Source organism: Rhineura floridana, chromosome 1 (genome assembly GCF_030035675.1).
Source record: "Rhineura floridana isolate rRhiFlo1 chromosome 1, rRhiFlo1.hap2, whole genome shotgun sequence".
In the NCBI taxonomy this organism is placed as follows: Eukaryota; Metazoa; Chordata; class Lepidosauria; order Squamata; family Rhineuridae; genus Rhineura; species Rhineura floridana.
In genome coordinates this window covers 323,224,805-323,240,596 of record NC_084480.1, presented here as the reverse complement: position 1 = coordinate 323,240,596, position 15,792 = coordinate 323,224,805, and the positions used below count along the sequence as shown (strand labels likewise).

Genomic DNA, 15,792 nt, shown 5'->3' with positions numbered 1-15,792 from the left:
AAACATTTTCTTTCTTACTGTTCCGAATCTTCCAACGTTCAGCTTCAGTGGATGATAGCCTCACTGGCCCTCATGGATTATGCAGAGGGAGGAAAACTTTCCCCAGTCCACTTTCCGCACGCCATGCATGATTTTATACACTTCTATCGTGTTTCCTCCCTCCTTGCATTTTTTGAAAATCCAGAACGCCCAAAACATGGTTAACGTTTCCTCACAGGGGAGTTGCTTCAGCCCCTTGATCTCTGACTGCACTTTTCTGCTCCTTTTAATTTTTAGTTTATTAGCTTATTTACTTTTAAGAGTCTTTTTAGAGCACTCTCCAGCCTCAACAAAGGTCACCAAAACAGTTTACAATTCTCTAAAGGGGGGGGGTCCCAAGGTTTTTGGGCCCAAGGGCACATTTGAAATGTGAAGAAACTGTCCTGGAGATGATCACCTAAACACACACACACCATTATAAAAACTAATATAGCACAAGCAAAAAAGGAGACAGCCCACCTACCCCAAACCCAAAACATACACCACAGTGTTAAAAAAATAAAAATGGGCCAGGGTCCTTGGCTGGCACCAAGGAGGGTAGCAGAGGGCACTGCAGTGTCACATTAGGGGCCCAACTCTAAAACAATGAAGTATCCAAACATTATAAACAACACGTATCTCTCCATTTTAAGAGATTTATAGACTGCTTAACATAAAAATACCCAAGTGTTTAAACAAGATTAAGAGCAAATGTTAACATCAAAGAGAACAGGGAAGTTAAAACTTGAACTAGGGTACTGAACACCACTGAAATACAAGATAATTTTAAAAAATACAGCATACCTAAAACTTTCAGGGGTGGGGTTATTCTAACTTCTTTCCAAAACCAGTTTGGGGCCATGGAGGAGGAGGCCCTGTCTTGAGCTCCCTCTTTAGGTGGTGAGACAAAGAAGCACCCCACCCTGCACCAATGATGATCATAACCTCCAGGGCCTGAAGCAGCCATCCGGCTATCCTGCTCCTACAGTGTCTCCAGGTCCACAGTATCCTTTTCGAGACACAACTGCTTCTTTGTCCACTGCTGGGTGTCTTGATTAGCGCTCTGGTCAAATCTCTCCTGGCAGACCCACAGAGTTAAGCTCCTGCCATCAATTGCAGCCCAGGGCACAAGCATGTGCACTGGACACCTGCCACACCAATCTCACTCTCCAAGGAAGGTGACCAGGGAGGGGCCACTGGCACCTCCCCCATAAGACACTTGGGAGGACTCTTGGACATAAAGGGAGGACAAGGGCCTCAAAACACAACAGCTTCACCTTCTGCCCCCAGAGTGTCAGAGTAGCCCTGGTGCCAGCTGGTGCAACGAGTGTACAAGTGGCGGGGGGGCACTCATCCAACCTGAGCCATGCATCTCCTTCTGGGGAACCAGAGGTGAATCACACCTGGCCAATCCCACAGCTCAGGTGTCAGGTGGGACAGCAATACATGTACAGTCTACGCCTGGGCTGGAATTGCTTTTAATATGTTTTTAAATCTTTTTTTAAAAAAACAATATGTTTTTAACCCTTTTTAAGATGTCTTCAAAGCTTTTTTTAAAAAATGTTTTTAACGTTGTTTTGTTTGAATGTATTTTAAGGTCTGTTTTTATGATGTTTTAAAGTGTTTTTAGTGCTTTTTTTTGCTGCCCTGGGCTCCTGCTGGGAGGAAGGGCGGGATATAAATCAAATAATAAATAAATAAATGCAGGCCAAATTGGCTGGTCAAAGCAGATTTTAAAAAAAGCAAACTAAGGAGGCTTCCAGTGTCAAACACCGGCACAGAGGAAAAGTCTGGCAGTGCCCCAGAAAGAGGCCCTGGTCTTGGGCAAGGCTTTCTGGGGGAGGAAAGGAGGGCAGCTCCTGAGTCGTCGTATTGGTAATTGCCAGTTTCTGAAATTTGGCACACTCTGGCATAGCCAAGAAACACACACATCCCTCCCTGCCTGGAGGAGGCAGAATCAGACAGGAGCCAGCTAGCTTTGCCATTGGGCCAGGGTCACTCCCTCTGGAGACCCTTTCTTCCCTCCCAGTGGCCTCCCCTCAAGTTTCTCCTGTGCTGATGAACGCCTGACTTTCCTCTGTTCGCTCTGCCCCAGTAGGGGCAGGCTGAAACCACACCGGGGGGGGGGCAGGCAAGGTCGCTGGCTCCTTTGGCCTTCCATTTTGTTCTGCACAGAGGATTGGAAACCTGCCGAGCACCACACGAACGGGTTAAAACGAAGACTGTTCAGCGTTTCCCCATTCAGAATCCACAGAGAAGCGAAAGGGCCACAAAGAAAACACATTTAGGTCTCTTGCAAGGACAGAAGATGCAGAAGGGAGAGAGGAGGCTGGTCCACACAGCGAAGATATCACACAAAGCCAGAGCTGAGCACAACTGAACGAGCGAGGGACAAGCATCAGGAAGCTCCCCTGCTCCCAGCTGGGAGGAGGAGGCAGAGGGAGAGGAGTTCTGTTGTGAACAGAGGAAGCTTCTGTTGTGTCAGCTGGCCTGAAAAACAGTGGTTAATGCTAACCTATGGCTAGCTTCCAAATAAGTCAGCTTCAAATCATCAGTACTGAAGCTGGCTTGTTTGAAACTATCTACAGTTAATGTTTAGCCATAGTCCAAAGTTTGGATGACACCACAAACCGCACTGAACCGAAATCTGAAGCATCCAAGCGCCCCCTTCTGGCAGCATGGGGAAGCACATAAGCCTGAGGCTTGCTGCAGCTTTTGTGCTTCATGTGATGTGCAAAACACAGAAAGGAACTCAGATGACAAGGTGACTCAAAAGATGGCAGGCAGACAGGGTAGGCTGTGACATTCCCACAGCTGCACTACCACACAAACAGGGAATATTGCAACAAATGGAGAATTCAGCACCCCCGGAGGCCCATCACCCATTAAAAACAGCTCCTCCCCCGCCTTCCTCTGGCCTGAAAATGTGCAGACCGTGCAGATCGCCTGTTTCCGAACGCTGGCACACTCTAGCATCCCGACAGAGCCAAGGGAGCTGGGTCAGGGGCTCTCGGCCACATGAGCTGGTCATACTAGCCACCTGGCACTGCACAGCCAAAGGCACTCTGAGGCTTGGGAGGCAGAGGGAGAAGTGAGGAGTGCCGGAAAGAGCATCACAAGTACTCCAAGCAAGTTACAAGCAGACAATGGAGGCACAGCCTGGAACACAGAAGGAAAAAAACAAGCAATGAGGCTTGGGCAAAAGTGAACTGCAGTCACTTGCCAATAGGCCGCAGCAGAGCCAAGACATCTCAAGCACTACCTCCGTCACTGCAGCAGACACAGCAAGAGGACTCAGTCTCTCCCTTAACATCAAGGGGGCAACTTGGAAAGACATGGTCAGGCACAGGCAGCCCCTGTCCGGTCACAGGCCAGAGACCTGAGCTGAAGCGCCCTTCTCCTCCCTCACGTAAAGGCCACGGGAAGAAGCAGTGGCATCTCTGGCCAATCCCAGGCCTTGACCCTGTAGCGTCCAACACCAACTATCTACATCAGAAAATCCACAAGATTTGAATTAATTTCCAGAGCAGCCTGATATGTTATCAAAAGCCTCAGCAAAAGAGACAGAAAACTCCAGACCCAGTCATAGAATCATAGAATCGTAGAGTTGGAAGGGGCCTACAAGGCCATCAAGTCCAACCCCCTGTGCAATGCAGGAATCCAAATCAAAGCACTCCTGACAGACGGCTGTCCAGCTGCCTCTTGAAGGCCTCCAGTCCTCTACATCTCTCTCCTGGCAGCCAGTACGGCCAAGAATTCTTCATCAAAAGGGAATCTCTGAACTTGGCAGTTATGGAGAGGGAAAAAGCACAGCCCTTTCCAAGAGCAGCCTTGTCTTCATCTGCCCCAGAATTGATTTTGCCCTAGGGGTCTTTGCGTAGAGAATCCCTGCTTTCCTGAGGAGTTGGCCCTGTGTCCACAGACAGCAAGAATGCAGGGTGGCAGCCGCCCCCCCACCCCACCCCACCCCACTTGGAAGTGTGTTCATGGAAACCAATTTCTCTCGGCTGCAGATAACTCTTGCAAGGGGCTTCTGCGCCAAAAAACCTGCTTGGTGGAGTCAAGTCATGGAGAGCAAAAGGCTTCCAAGCCCCTACAAGACAGCCGCCTCTTGCTGCTCACAGGAGGGGAATGTCTTACCCCTTGAACTGTTACCAGACAAACAACTGTTTACAGCTTAGCAGACAAAAAGGGCTCCTTACTCAGTGACAGAGTGCATGGCTTTACCTGCGGAAGACCCAGGCCCAGGATCAAACCGCAACATCTCTAGTTAAAAAGCAGACTAAGCAGACCTCGGCTCCTCCTCAGACCCCAGGGAGCTGCTGCTGCGGCTGGGTGGAGGGGACAATGCGGGGCCTGACTCTGCAGACCCCGAATACTAGTGCCAGCGTAACGTCAAAGAACAATCTGAAGTCTCTCTCCACTACTGAGCCAAAGAGCAATCGCAGAGCCAGACAGTCCAAGCTTTGTGGAAGTTCAGATAACTCACCCACAGCATCCCCACAGTCTACAGACCACCTTGCACAGGCTCTGAACAGGCATTCCTGCCCCTTGCGAATGCTCTCTGATGCCCCCGACCCCTGCCTTGCAGACTGCTCAGCCCCAGCTGAGGAGCCGCCTCTGGCACTGAGGCAGGCAAACTCTTGAAGGTGCAAGACTGGCTGTCCAAAGCTTCCTAGGACAGGACAGAAAGATGCATGGCAAGGAGATGAAGGCAATGGGACCAGTGGAAAGCAGAGGAGAGAGCACCAGTACCAAGGAAATTTAACAGGGAACAGTGCAAGTTCTACATTGCAGAATAGAACTGGTTAAACAGGGTAGGATGCTGCAGGGCTTGGTCCTGGGTCCAGTGCTCTTCAACATTTTTATTAATGACTTGGATGAGGAGGTGCAGGGAATGCTTATCAAATTTGTAGGTGATACAAAATTGGGAGGGATAGCAAATACTGGAGGACAGAAACAAATTTCAAAGGGATCTAGATAGGCTGGAGCATTGGGCTGAAAACAACAGAATGAAATTCAACAGGGATAAATGCAAAGTTCTACACTTAGGAAATGAAACTAAATGCACAATTATAAGATGGGGGATACTTGGCTCAGCAATACATGTGAGAAGGATCTTGGGATTGTTGTTGATTACAAGCTGAATATGGGCCCACAGTGTGATGTGGCTGCAAAAAAAGCAAATGCTATTTTAGGCTGCATTAACAGAAGTACAGTTTCCAAATCACATGAAGTATTGGTTCCCTTGTATTCAGCACTGGTTAGGCCTCATCTTGAGTACTGTGTCCAGTTCTGGACACTGCACTTTAAGAAGGATGCAGACAAACCGGAACAGGTTCAGAGGAGAAAAAAAAGGATGATCAGGGGACTGGAAACAAGGTCCTGTGAGGAGAGAATGAAAGAACTAGGAGTGCTTATCCTTGAGAAGGAAAGACAGAGGGGAGATATGACTGCACTCTTCAAGTATACTGGAGGCATTCAAGAGGCAGCTGCACAGCCATCTGTTGGGGATGTTTTAATTTGGATTTCTGCATTGAGCAGGGGGTTGGACTTGATGCCCTTATAGGCCCCTTCCAACTCTTACTATTCTATGATTCTATGAAATGTGCCCCCACCCCACCAACACACACGCAGACTGTACCAGACCTCTATTTATTTTATTACTTATTACAGTTATATCCTGCCCTTGCTTCCAAAAGGAGCCCAGGGCAGCATTCACAGCCATCACCTGATTTTGCAAATGCACCACCTCTTCTTCAAGTGACTGTGCAAGAGGCCCAGAATAAGGGCCCTCAAGGGAGCTGATGAAAAAGAGTCCAGGCAGCGAAGCAGCAGCGGGAGCAAGGGGTGCGGGAGAGGGTCTGCCTGCAGGGAAGAGAAGCCATGCTCCAGGCAGCTCCCCTCCCTCACCCTGGGAAGGCAGGGCAGGGCCAGAGAGTCTCACCATTTTCTCCTTCTCTTCCCACAGGGCCGTCTCCCTCACCATCTCCAACTCCTGGGGACAAAGGAGATGGTCAGAGATGGATCCTTCAAGTCAGCCAGACTCCTTGGGGTAGGAGGGAGAAAAAGGAGGGCACTTCCACTGGAGTGGGAGCCTGGACTGCCAGGAAGGCAGGCAGGCAGGAAAGGTCACTTCCCTCCCCCCGGGGACCACCTCCCTCACCTTCTGAAGCACATCCAGCTCCTCCGGACTGAGGTCCCGGTCGATGGACGAAATGCTCTCCAAGCTGTTCTTGCGCCCAATGCCAGCTGCAAAGGGGTTGGCGATGATCCCTGGAGACATCTGAGGGAGGGGAAGGCAAGTGATGCTTTCATCCCCGCCCGCAAAGAAGGAGTCGTGCACAGAGGGGCTGGCGGGATGCATGTGAAAAACTGGGCAGATGTTTGGCCCTATCTTTAAAAAACTGCCTCTCACTCAGCAAGACTCTCAAGGCACTTGAACATAAAACTACACCAGAGACATTAAAACAGAAGAACAAGAGAGCACCATCAAGCACTGGCGCACACGCACACACACACAGCCCTGGGCGCATGGCCCACCCACCTCAATGGCAGCTACAGCCTTGGGGTCAAAGCCATCGCAGACGAGCACCAGGAGCGCATCACCCACGGCACGCAGGATCTGGACCGCTTCTGTGTGAGTCATGCCCAGCAGGCTCTGGTGGTTGACCTCCAGGATGCGCATCCCCACTTTCAGCCGCCCATCGCGGGCTGCGGCCCCCGTGGAGCTGACCTACAGGAGGCAGGGGACTGGGTGAGGAGGAACAGCAGCAGCAGCCGCCAAAATCCAGAGGGCTGGTCCCAGGGAGTGGAAAGGCCACGACTGCCCACAATTCCTACCAGAGGGGCACAGCTAGGATGCCCACGTCCAGCCCAGCATCCCAGGGGCCAAGATGCTGGGCTGGGAGCAGCCAGCACTGGAGGGCCTGAGGGTCTGAAGACTGGTCACTCTGAAGGGCTTGAGGACAGACACAGCTGGCAGAGGTCACTGCTGTTCAAGCCTCTGGAATTCTGCACAACACCCGTCCTTCCTGAAGTGCATTAGGAAGAGTGGCTGTGCTTCCTTTTTGATCACTGCAGCCTGTACATATGCCTGAGCCAGAAGAAAAGGGCCGCCCTAGGAAGTTCCCAAACTCTGAAAGGCTAGAAGGAGGCTGACTTTCCAAAGCAAGCACAGAAACAAAGGATCTTCTCATTGAGCAGCCGAGACAGCCAACCTCCTTTGGCAGGGCTGTGCAGATGCAGCCGGAGCCCTCCCCTCCACGCCCCCCTTCAGGAGCAGGGGCTCCACCGCTAAAAGGCCCTTGAGGTGGCAGACTGCCCCCCTGCCGCCAGGGCTCCCCATGAGGAGAAAGCAGGGGCAGGAAGGGCAGCCCGGGGCACGGAGGGAGCTTATGCCGCCCGGTACCTTAGAGATGAAGATGCCCTCATCTGTGGGGTCAAAGGGGTTCCCTGCGTGGCCCTTGGCGCCACCTCGGATGCTGATGCCCAGTTTTTCCCCCAGCCGCTTTTCAATGCAGATCTCCTGAAAGCACAAAGGGAAGCAGCACATGTGGGGCGGGTGGCCAGAGGCGGCGGCTGTGCCTTCCTGGGCTCTTCTCCCCTCGGGGCCGGCACCACCTTCTCTCTGCCTCAGAAGCCAGTGGCAGTAGAGGCAGCTACTCACCATCCCACAGGGAGACAGCAGGCCTTCCGCTATGTGACCGCGGGAGCTCTTCGTGCCCTACCACACTCCATGGCCACAGGCAGGAAGGGCACGGAGGTGCTCGAACTGCTCTTCTTTATTTATTAGTTACATTTTCATGCCAGAAACCCCAGGCGGCTCACCTACGTTCCCAGGCGGCCTCCCATCCAGGCACTGGCCAGACCTGACCCTGCTTAGCTTCAGCAGGGAGCTGGCCTCAGGTGCCCTCAGACCACAGCCTGAGACCCTTTGAACTCATTTTTAACTGATTTTGAAAGTAAACCAAAAGCTGGGCTTTTAATTTGGACTAACACCTGCCTGAACCTTTTAGTTGTTTTCCTTTATGAATTGCTTCCTGTGAAATATTTTGAAGCAATTTAATGATAAAAACAGTTTCAAATCCAATACAGGAGTGATTAATTAATTTGTTAGTTACATTAGTTGATTAACTGAGTAGTTTGAACAAATCTTCCAGAATTCCAGTGCAGGCACTTCTAGAAGATACTGGCTAGCTTTGGTGACTGCCTCTAGACACCCAAGACACAAAGGCAGCTGTCTGTGAGGATAGAGAGCAAAACAAAGCAAAGAAAAGCTTTCTCCAGGGCAGGGCAGACTAGGAGCAGGGCAGACTCAAGCAGAGCAGCCGCCAGGGCTGGGGGAAGAGAGATGTGATGGAGTCTTGGTTGCCACTTGCATCTTGGAGGGGGGGGGAACGGCACAGCCGCCTATGCAGGAAGGAACGACAGCACTGCCCTCCGACTGGGTGGAGCACAGCTGCAGAGGAGAGGTGCTTTCAGAGAGTGAGAGATGGGGGTGTAAGACCGCAGAGAGGGCGGCAGGAGGCAACCTCATGAGAGAAGCTGCTTCACCTCCAGGCAAGAGTCAGGAAGCTGGCATGGCTCAGCCCAGCCACATCCTGGAGGAGCTAAAGAGATCCAAGGCCAGGGCAGCTCACAGCCCCCTGCCCTCTCCCCAGGTGCACAGGAGCAGAGGACAGCCGCTGCCTCGCCTACCTCCATACCGGGCGGGGGAGGGTCTCGCCGGACAACCATCCTCAGCTCTTGGGTGTTGGACAGTAGGGCACTCACTGCCTCCTGGTGGGTGGCGTGGCGGAGATCAATGCCATTCACCTCCAGGATCCTGTCACCCACACGCAGCCCACTGCGAGAAGCCAGTCCGTGAAGAATGACCTGCCAAGACAACATGGAAGGGTGGGAGGCTGGAAATCACACTGCCGGGGGGGGGGGAGAGACACGCACACACATGTGGACGGACGGACAGACTACAAGGCATTCAACAAGGCTTCAGCTATGCTATGGCTCTGCAGAAAATGGTGCTTCTCCTTGAGGAAAAAAATGCAGTCTTCTTAGCCCATCTGGCTACGAAGTGATACTTCAGGCCACGCACGTCTGTGTGTGCACACGAGTGGTCTTTTAAACATAATTAATAAATAAAATAATAAATGAGGCTGCCCAATAATGTTGCTCTCTGGGCAAAGTCTCAAGAACTACTTTTTATTGGTGGTGGGGGGAGAATGCTTCAGTGCACTAAGCAGCGCCTGTGTGTGATTCACAGGCTTGTTGTTGTATGTGCCTTCAAGTCGACTGCGACTTATGGCGACCCTATGAATCAGCGACCTCCAAGAGCATCTGTCGTGAACCACCCTGCTCAGATCTTGTAAGTTCAGGTCTGTGGCTTCCTTTATGGAACCAATCCATCTCTTGTTTGGCCTTCCTCTTTTTCTACTCCCTTCTGTTTTCCCCAGCATTGTTGTCTTTTCTAGTGAATCATGTCTTCTCATTATGTGTCCAAAGTATGAAAACCTCAGTTTCATCATTTTAGCTTCTTGTGACAGTTCTGGTTTAATTTGTTCCAACACCCAATTATTTGTCTTTTTCGCAGTCCATGGTATGCGCAAAGCTCTCCTCCAACACCACATTTCAAATGAGTTGATTTTTCTCTTATCCGCTTTTTTCACTGTCCAACTTTCACATCCATACATAGAGATTGGGAATACCATGGTCTGAATGATCCTGACTTTGGTGTTCAGTGATACATCTTTGCATTTGAGGACCTTCTCTAGTTCTCTCACAGCTGCCCTCCCCAGTCCTAGCCTTCTTCTCATTTCTTGACTATTGTCTCCATTTTGGTTAATGACTGTGCTGAGGTATTGATCATCCTTGACGTTCAATGTCCTCATTGTCAACTGTAAAGTTGCATAAATCTTCTGTTGTCATTAGTCTTCTTCAAGTGCAGTTGTAGTCCTGCTTTTGTGCTTTCCTCTTTGACTTTCATCAGCATTCGTTTCAAATCGTTACTGCACAGGTAGTCACCTCATTATGCAACCCCCTGCTCTCACGCGTGTACGGATGAAAGCAGTGCTGTGAAAAAGTATTTGCCCCCTGTCTGATTTTCTGCGTTGTTGCATATTTTTGGCACTGAATGTTGTCAGATCTTGAACCAAAACCTACTATATTAGAGAAAAGGGAACCTGAGTGAATAAACACAAAATCTTGATACTTATTTGACACCCAATGCCCGTGTGAAAAAGTAATTGCCCCCTTAGACTCAAAACCTTTAGTAGCAATGACTGCAACCAAATGCTTCCTGTTGCTCCTGATCAGTCTCTCACAGCACTATGGTGGAATTTTGGTCCACTCCTCCATGCAGAACTGCTAACCCTAAGCCTGCACCTCCATGACTGCAAGCAACGGACACATTCAAAGATCTGGTCAGCCTACGTAAAAGTGTTTGCCTAAAAACCTTGTTCACTGCCTTGAAGTTTACTATTTTAGTTTATAAGCAAAATATACCCGCATGTCCCGAGTCGACCAAATGTAAAAGGATCCCTCAGTGTGGTTTGATCCTCTTCGGCATTTCCAATGAGCATCCCCCACCCAATCCCCCCTTCACTTTCTTTCGCTTTTTTACGGAACTCGCGAGTGCAGCCCGTTGCTCAGCACGGTGCCTGTCAGGTTTGCTGGATCTGCACAACTTGTAGAGCTTTCTTGTTCTATTGCAGTGAGTAGACAGACCCCAATGCCATCCATGCGACCTCGCAACGGAAGGACTTCTGGGAGGGCCCTCCAGGTGGGGCATGGCACAACCCCTTTGTTAGTCCTTCTTGATCTTTCAGCAGCGTTTGACACGATCGACCATGACATTCTCTTGGGCCGCCTCTCCGAGATGGGCTTACGAGGCACTGTTTTTCAGTGGCTCCGCTCTTTCTTGGAGGGCAGATCACAGAGAGTACTATTTGGGGATTTTCGCTCTGATCCCTGGCCGTTGTCATGCGGAGTACCACAAGGCTCGGTGCTTTCACCGATGCTATTTAACATTTACATGAAACCGCTGGGAGAGATCATCCGGAGGTTTGGAATTCGGTTTCACCAATATGCTGATGACACCCAGCTTTATTTTTCCTTCCCTCCGGATATGAAAGATGCCATCCTTCCTTTAAATAATTGTCTAACAGCAGTTAAGACCTGGATGACACAGAATAAGCTGAAATTGAACCCAGATAAAACAGAGGTGCTGGTGGTTGGGCACCGAACCAAGTTGGAAATAGGGAATGTACCGTTATTAGACGGAGTTTTACTCCCTTTAAAGACCCAGGTTCGTAGTTTGGGTGTCCTTCTGGATTCGGCCTTGACTTTGGAGGCCCATGTCTTAGCAACTTCCAGAAGTGCCTTTGCCTGCCTAAAATTGGTTCGCCAATTGCGCCCTTTTCTGGAACTCTCTGACCTAACCACGGTTACCCATGCCTTGGTTACGTCTAAGTTAGACTATTGTAACTCGCTTTATACTGGACTTCCCCTTAAAATACTTCGTCAACTGAAATTAGTCCAAAGAGCGGCTGCCAGGATGTTAATAGGAGGAGGTTGGCGAGTTCACACTACTCCGCTCCTAAAACAACTACACTGGCTTCCAATTTCTTATCGAGTTCAGTTTAAAATCCCGGTTTTAACGTTTAGAGCTTTATCTGGTTCAGGCCCTAGTTATCTTTCAAATCGTATTTCGTTTTATGAGCCTGCTCGTTCTTTAAGATCTTCATTAGACCCCAGCCTTAATATTCCTTCTTTTTCCCAAATTCATCGGACTGGTATTAGGAATAGATCGTTTTCGGTGGTAGCACCAACTCTTTGGAATTCTCTTCTGCAGGAAATTCGTTCTTCCCCCTCTTTAATTAGTTTTCGTCGCCAAGTTAAGACCTTTTTATTTCGGTTAGCTTTTGAATTGTAATGTGAGAGATAATTTATATTTTTTTATATATTGTATATTGTATAATGTGTTTGCACTATGTTATTGTTTTGGCCGCTTAGAATTCTTTGGAACTGAAGCGGGATATAAACTTTTAAAATAAATAAATAAATAAACCCCAACCAAGCCTTTACCTTGGAAATGAAGACCCCAGGCTCGTGGATCCCAAAGGGGTGGCTGGAGTGGTCACTGCCCCCCACGATGCTGAGCCCCAGTGGGCCCCCCGCTTTGACCATGCACACCTCCTGCAGGCAGAGCAAAAAGAACCATGTCAGGAGGGGGGCCAAGACGCCCAGGGTGAGACTAGGTGCCAAATGCAGGGCCAGGGGGAGGAGGGCACTTCTGGGACACGGCCACAGAGCAGAGCCCATTAGGGAATGCAAACATTGCAATGGAAGCTGCAAGTCCCCCCCCCGCCCGAGAAGTGGGTGGTGTTCGGGTGGGATTGGAGGGATCAGTATCTGAACTGGAGCTGGGACTGTATCTGCAATGGCAGCTCCCAAACAGGCCTTTGTTCCTGGGGGTGAGGTGGGGCTCCAATCAGTCCAAAACACTCGGAGAGAGGAACAGAGGTTGTGTGGCACAATCTAGGCCACAGGAGAGAGCTCCACACATCAGCAGCTTCCCACCCGCTGCCCCCGCCCCAATTCTGCCACCCACCTACCTCAACTGGGTACTGACTCTCCAGGGTCCGGGATAGGGGGCTCCTGCGGGGCAGGGGCATCTCCTCCTCCGGCAGGCTCTCCCCGTGGGCGGAAGGTGGTGGTGGGGAGTGTGCCCGCTGTGCCCGTTGCCCTAAGGGCAGGTGGTCTTCCTCGCTGGGCTGGGTGGCGGCAGCAGCCTCTCTCTCTACCAGCAGTGCGATGGTGGGGGAGGCGGCGGTAAGCAGCGCTACGGCCTGATCATGCCTGGCTTCCGTCATGTCTACCCCATTGATCTAAAACAGCCCCAAACCAGCGTCAAGGTGGGAGGGAGCACACCTGCACGGCACATCCAACTCCCGGCATGGGGCCAGGGGGAGGGGCTCTGTGCTCCAGCGCCAGGCCCAAGCCTCAGCTCAGAGGCAAGAGATCCCGGCCTGGGCACTTCTGAGGAGCCGAAGGGGCAAGCAACAGGGGGACAGCCCCAGGAGGCAGGCAGAAAGGAGGTAAGGTAGAGGCTTTGTGCACAAGGGTGGGGAGCTCAATGCATCAGCTCAAGGGTGACGTCCAAATAATCAGAGGTGCCTCTGATCCCCCTCAGCTCTCTACCTTCCCTTGTCCCAGCAAAAGGGTGGGGAGAGAGAGGGAGGAGGGGCAGAGTTTACAGCATCTGGCAGAGAGCAAAGAAGAGGCAGAGAGACAGACAGACAGACAGACAGACAGAAGCCAGCACTGACAAGGCCGTCTCGGGGCTTACCCCCCATTCTCTCCCATAAGGGCTGCTGGGCAGAGATCTACCATGCTACAGGTAGCAGTGAAACAGGCCCCTGGACAGGCCGCGAGGGAGGGAGGGAGGGAGGGAAGGTGAGGAGGAGCAGGGGAACAAAGGGGGAAGAAGCTTCAGAATAAAACTGCCGCCCCATCAGGTGCCGTCCCACCTCCACTACAGTCCAAGGAGATGGCTCACACCTTCAGCCCCCAGTCCTGCCCGACCCCACTTCTTCCCCCTGGCTACTCTCAGCCCCACCCTCAAGGACTTCCAAGGGCATGGGCCAGGACCTTCAAGGGGACCTTCCCAGTCTACAACACTCAGGGCCCCATTAACAAAAATGTCCCGTTTCTAAGGCAGCTGTTACCATGCCTGCCAGCCCCTCCCCCCCCCACTACCATCCTGCCCCAAAGAGATTAAACTCACCAAGATGACCCTGTCGCCCACATGGAGGGTCCCGTCCCGGTGTGCTGCACCACCTTCTGCAATCCGTGAGATGAAGATCCCCTGGGAAGAGGGTTCAAGTCAGGCCCCTCCCCCAAAGTATGCCACCACCCAGACACCGCCCTTCCTGCAGATCCCCCCCCCCTTTTGCCCCACAAGCACCACTGGGACTCTCTGTCCTGTCCTGCGAGCAAAGTGTCCAAGGCAGCCAGGAGCCAGGAATAGCCAGCCAGCCAGCCAGGGATCAAATGTCACCAGCAGCCGATGCCAGCCTTTTGCTAGATCCCACCCCAGCCCAGCTCTGCCAGAGAGGCCCTTCTCACCGTGTCCCCAGGCCGGTACGGCGTGGAGCCCTTGCCGCCCGCAATGCTGAAGCCCAGCCCCCTCTCGTTCCGCATCAGGCACATGGAGAGCCTCTCGGCCAGGGGGGCTCCCTCAGGCCTCTCAGGCAAGCACAGGGCGCTCCGCCGCTCCCTGGGACTGTAGTCATCCTCCGGCCGCAGCGGCGTCACCGTGATGGCATTCTCGGGCTCCACCATCCGCTCCCGGAGCACCGTCATCGTGACGGTGCTGCCTGAACCGCGGAGCGCCTCAACAGCCACATGGTGCTCAGCAGAGCGCAGTGACACTCCATTCACCTGGTGTGATGGGGGGGAGAGAGAAAAGAGAGCCTGCTGAAGCAAGCACCGAGAGCCAGAGGCCTGCTCCAGCCCACCCTGACTGCCAACGCCCCACATCTCCCTGCAGGGCCAAAGAAAACATGCTGTTGACTCAGCAGGCAGACAGCACCCCCTGCCCAACCCAAGAGCTCCTCCTCTTCTGCAGGAGGTCAAAAGGCAAATGCCCAACTGGGGCGGGGGGGAGACAGCGGGGCCTGGCCTGCTGCCATTGTTCTACAGTATTCTTATTTGACAGGTGACACAGGCCCCAGGCAGGCAGGCATCAGCTACGTGAGAAGGCTGCTGCACGGCTGGAGACCAAGTGTGGAGGAGGAGGAGGCAGCCCAACTGCACCAGCAGCAGCAGGAGGGGGGCAGCCAGCCACGCCTGGGCAGGTGAGTGGCTGGGAGGGGCCCAAGCAGAGCAGGGCCTCCAACGCTTGCCCTCTGCTACCAAGGGCAAGCCAGAAAGGTCAAGTGAGGACACGGCTGACAAGCAACGCCATTATTTATTTATTATTTTATTTATATCCCGCCCTTTCTCCCAGTAGGAGGCCAAGGCGACAAACAAAAGCACTAAAAACACTTTAAAACATCATAAAAACAGACTTTAAAATATATTAAAACAAAACATATTTTAATAATCTGTTTCATCCACGAGTACTTGCAATTGCTGCACCACAACCCTCTCACTCACCTTCCCTAAGAAGAGGGTATTTGCAACCGGTCGGTAATTGTTGCAAACCTCACTGGGGATTACAGTAGATGTGGAGGGGGCATCAAGGCTCCCACGGAGGCAAGCAACTTTAGCCCCAAAGTGCCTTGCAAACAATTCACAGCCTCCAAAGGGTCTAAAACTCCATTTCCTGGAGTTAATGTCAACAGACCCCTCACAATATGGAAAAGCTCCACTGGACGGCTACTTGAGGATGCAATGGAGGCAGAGAAGTGGGCCTTTCAGGAGGCTCCTACCTTTTCTGGCAGGGATGAGACACCTCCCAAGCCTGCCATGTGGCCCAGTCATTGTGCCTTCCTTCGGAGTGGCTACTAGGAGAGAGCCATTTTGGTCCCACCCCCCACAGACTGGAAAAGCAGACTTGGTTGCCGGGACTATTGCTGCTGTCGCCGCCAGTCGCCCTTGCTCACCTCCAGGAGCTTGTCCCCGACCCGCACCCCTGCATGTGCAGCCGGGCCCTCATCAGACACGCGGGAAATGAAGATGCCCTGGAAGGAGAGAGCAAGGCAGCACTCAGCAAGGCCTCATCATGGGCACTCACTCCACTCTGGTACAGAAGCTCAGCAGGCTTGCCCAGTC

The 15,792-nt window shown here is 52.0% G+C and overlaps 1 protein-coding gene across 18 annotated transcripts in view; it reads right to left on the bottom strand.

Moving 5' to 3' along the window:
- Positions 1-15,792, bottom strand: part of SCRIB (scribble planar cell polarity protein) — a 120,565-nt gene that overhangs the window by 53,380 nt on the left and 51,393 nt on the right. For 17 of the 18 annotated variants that reach the window (XR_009760247.1, XM_061607270.1, XM_061607275.1 and 14 more), the window contains 10 exons: positions 15,624-15,701; positions 14,143-14,457; positions 13,802-13,882; positions 12,630-12,902; positions 12,100-12,210; positions 8,719-8,895; positions 7,430-7,546; positions 6,566-6,754; positions 6,185-6,304; positions 5,966-6,016 (listed from right to left, as the gene is read on the bottom strand). Coding sequence is in view for 17 of the 18 variants with exons in the window: in XM_061607270.1 (XP_061463254.1) it covers positions 5,966-6,016; positions 6,185-6,304; positions 6,566-6,754; positions 7,430-7,546; positions 8,719-8,895; positions 12,100-12,210; positions 12,630-12,902; positions 13,802-13,882; positions 14,143-14,457; positions 15,624-15,701 (1,512 nt within the window). In the remaining variant the exon portion in view is untranslated. The remainder of the gene's footprint in view (positions 1-5,965; positions 6,017-6,184; positions 6,305-6,565; positions 6,755-7,429; positions 7,547-8,718; positions 8,896-12,099; positions 12,211-12,629; positions 12,903-13,801; positions 13,883-14,142; positions 14,458-15,623; positions 15,702-15,792) is intronic. The other variant, XM_061607272.1, reaches the window with a different exon arrangement.